We start from the raw sequence: 2,246 nt of genomic DNA, 5'->3' as shown, positions 1-2,246 counted from the left end.
AGGTGGCGTCTCATCTTCGATCGCTGACGTAGGAGAAAACTTTGAATCCCGTATCTCACCTGTGTGAAGAAGGATACTCCTAGCATTACTCTCTCAATTGCGCATTCAATAACGCTCATCGCGTTTCCTTGCTGTTTGCGAAATGCCCAAGTTTCCGAAGCATAGGTCAAAGCGGAGAGTACCAGTGTTGAGGAGGTGAGTGCAGAACCGGCTATTTTTGGTCTTCTTCACTACATCCTCGTTGCTCTTATACGCTCCCAAATCCGCTCGTCTCCTGCTGCCCAGGTCGGAGGTCTGGGTCGTTCTTTATGTTCATTTCCCGACCCAGATAAAAGTAGCTGGTGCATTCGGATGCGTTCGCTCCGTTGAGTTCGAATGGGGCATCCAAGACCCATCCGTTACACATGAACACCGTCTTTTGCTCAGCTGAAAGTGAGATTGTATCACTCTGCCGGACCCCTCTCTTCACGTCAGTGATGATATTCTTGTAGAATCGCGAAATTCTGTTCAAAAAGTTACTGTACAACCTTCGAAGTCTTTTATGTAGTGAGTAGGGACGCCTTGATTGTCCAAGGCTTTCATGACCGCTTCTGTTGCATCCGTGTCGTAGGCTTTCTTCAAGTCGATGAAGCTGAGACAGAGCGGGATCTTGTACTCTCGTGATACTTCGATGATTTTCGAAAGAGTATAAATGTAGTCGTGCTGAATTCTTTTCGAAACCCTGCTTGCTCGTACGGTTGTCCTTCATACAAGACCTTTTCAATCCTATTAAGGACCACTCTTGTGAAGAGCTTGTAGATGACGGATAGTAAGCAGATTGGGCGATCGAAATTGAAAAGTGACGACTTCCAATGAACCTCGGCATAATTGAATGTCGAATTGATTTGATAAGCTGTACACGAGGTTGTTAAATAATTTGTATTGCTAACGTTTCGGTAGAATCGCCTTCTCCAGAGTCTGAAATGGGCGATTCAAATTACAACTTAAACGACCAAACCTCTACAAAAAAAATTGATGAACTCCATGGCTACTTTTTGGTGGGTAGGCATGGAGCTCATCAGTTCAGTTGTGGAGAGGTTTGTTCGTTTAAATTATAAATTGAATCGCCCATTTCAGGCTCTGAAGAAGACGATTCTGCCGAAACGTTAGCCAATAAAATTATTTAACAACTTCGTGTACAGCTTATAAAAATCAATACGATTAGGCTATAGTTGCCGATGTCATGTAGATCTCCCTTCTTATACAACAACACGATCTTGCTAGTATTCCACTGTTTAGGAATCTTGCATTCCGACAGGCAACGTGTAAAGAGCCTCGCCCGAATGTTGATGAGCACTGGCGGAAGATTCTTTAGGTGTTCTGATCTTATTCTGTCGGAACCGGGTGCCGTACGATTTTTTACCGACATGATAGCATCTCGTAATTCGCACGGAAGTACCTCTGGAAGGACATTCCCATCTTCTCTTAGATGGTGGGAAGGCAAGTTCACGTGGGTGTCGAAGGATTGGAGAAGTTGTGGATGATTTTCTCCATTCCATTTCTTGATGTAATCGTTGCTCCATTCGTGTTCTGTAGAGCAGACATCTTTGTCTTGCAATTTGCGATTCCTCGGCGGACACGGAGAACGCTTTTTTTCAGCTAGCACTTCTTCTGGCCTCTCTGAGAGTTCTTCTTTTATTGCTGCTCTGCAAAGCCTTGCGAGTTTGGAAGTGAGTTCTTGGTTCACTGTGGTTCGTGCTGCTCCATGCTGGCGTATCAGTTCATGAGTTTCAAGAGACAGGCGTCTCTTGATGGTTTTAAAACTCTCAGCCTTCCTCGTGAAGCCGTGAAGGTGTTCAACTAACCGGTCGTATTCCTCGTTGATGTTGTCCATTGCGGAATCTTCCCAAAAGCCAGCTAGCGTAGCGAAGAGATCCCAGTTAATGATAGTTCTGAGACTTTCTGAACTTAGCGGCTTTCTCTTCTCTCCTTGTGAAGGAAAATCTTCTTTGATGGAGGCGATGGTCCCATCGCGTATAGAACTCTGGCACAACAGCGACATCCGTCAGGTGGAACCTTTTACTGACGATGTTGTGGTCAATTTCATTATGGTACCCTCCATCGGGTGACTCTCACGTCCAGCCTAGAGAAGAGGGTTGCTGGAATTGAGAGTTTCCATGCGTGGTCTTAGTCATCATGATGAACTAGGAGAGCCTCTCCCCTGTTCATTCCACTGTAGACCATGAGTCCCATATGAAGCTCCTCAG

The 2,246-nt window shown here is 45.4% G+C and overlaps 1 protein-coding gene across 2 annotated transcripts; it reads right to left on the bottom strand.

Moving 5' to 3' along the window:
• Nucleotides 1–247: 247 nt before the first annotated feature.
• RB195_024906 (uncharacterized protein) lies at nt 248–2,041 on the bottom strand (the record flags this gene model as incomplete). Of its 2 annotated transcripts, XM_064212841.1 has the most annotated exons (3): nt 248–426; nt 528–702; nt 1,439–2,041. In XM_064212841.1, the coding sequence occupies 3 exons, from the start codon at nt 2,039–2,041 to the stop codon at nt 248–250; spliced, it is 957 nt and encodes a 318-aa protein (XP_064068721.1). The 2 variants fall into 2 exon arrangements, with proteins under 2 accessions (XP_064068721.1, XP_064068722.1); XM_064212840.1 differs by lacking the exons at nt 248–426; nt 528–702 and having other exon boundaries at nt 1,163–2,041.
• Nucleotides 2,042–2,246: the final 205 nt, after the last annotated feature.

This window comes from Necator americanus, chromosome X (genome assembly GCF_031761385.1).
Source record: "Necator americanus strain Aroian chromosome X, whole genome shotgun sequence".
Lineage (NCBI taxonomy): Eukaryota > Metazoa > Nematoda > Chromadorea > Rhabditida > Ancylostomatidae > Necator > Necator americanus.
This window is presented reverse-complemented; position numbering and strand designations above follow the sequence as displayed.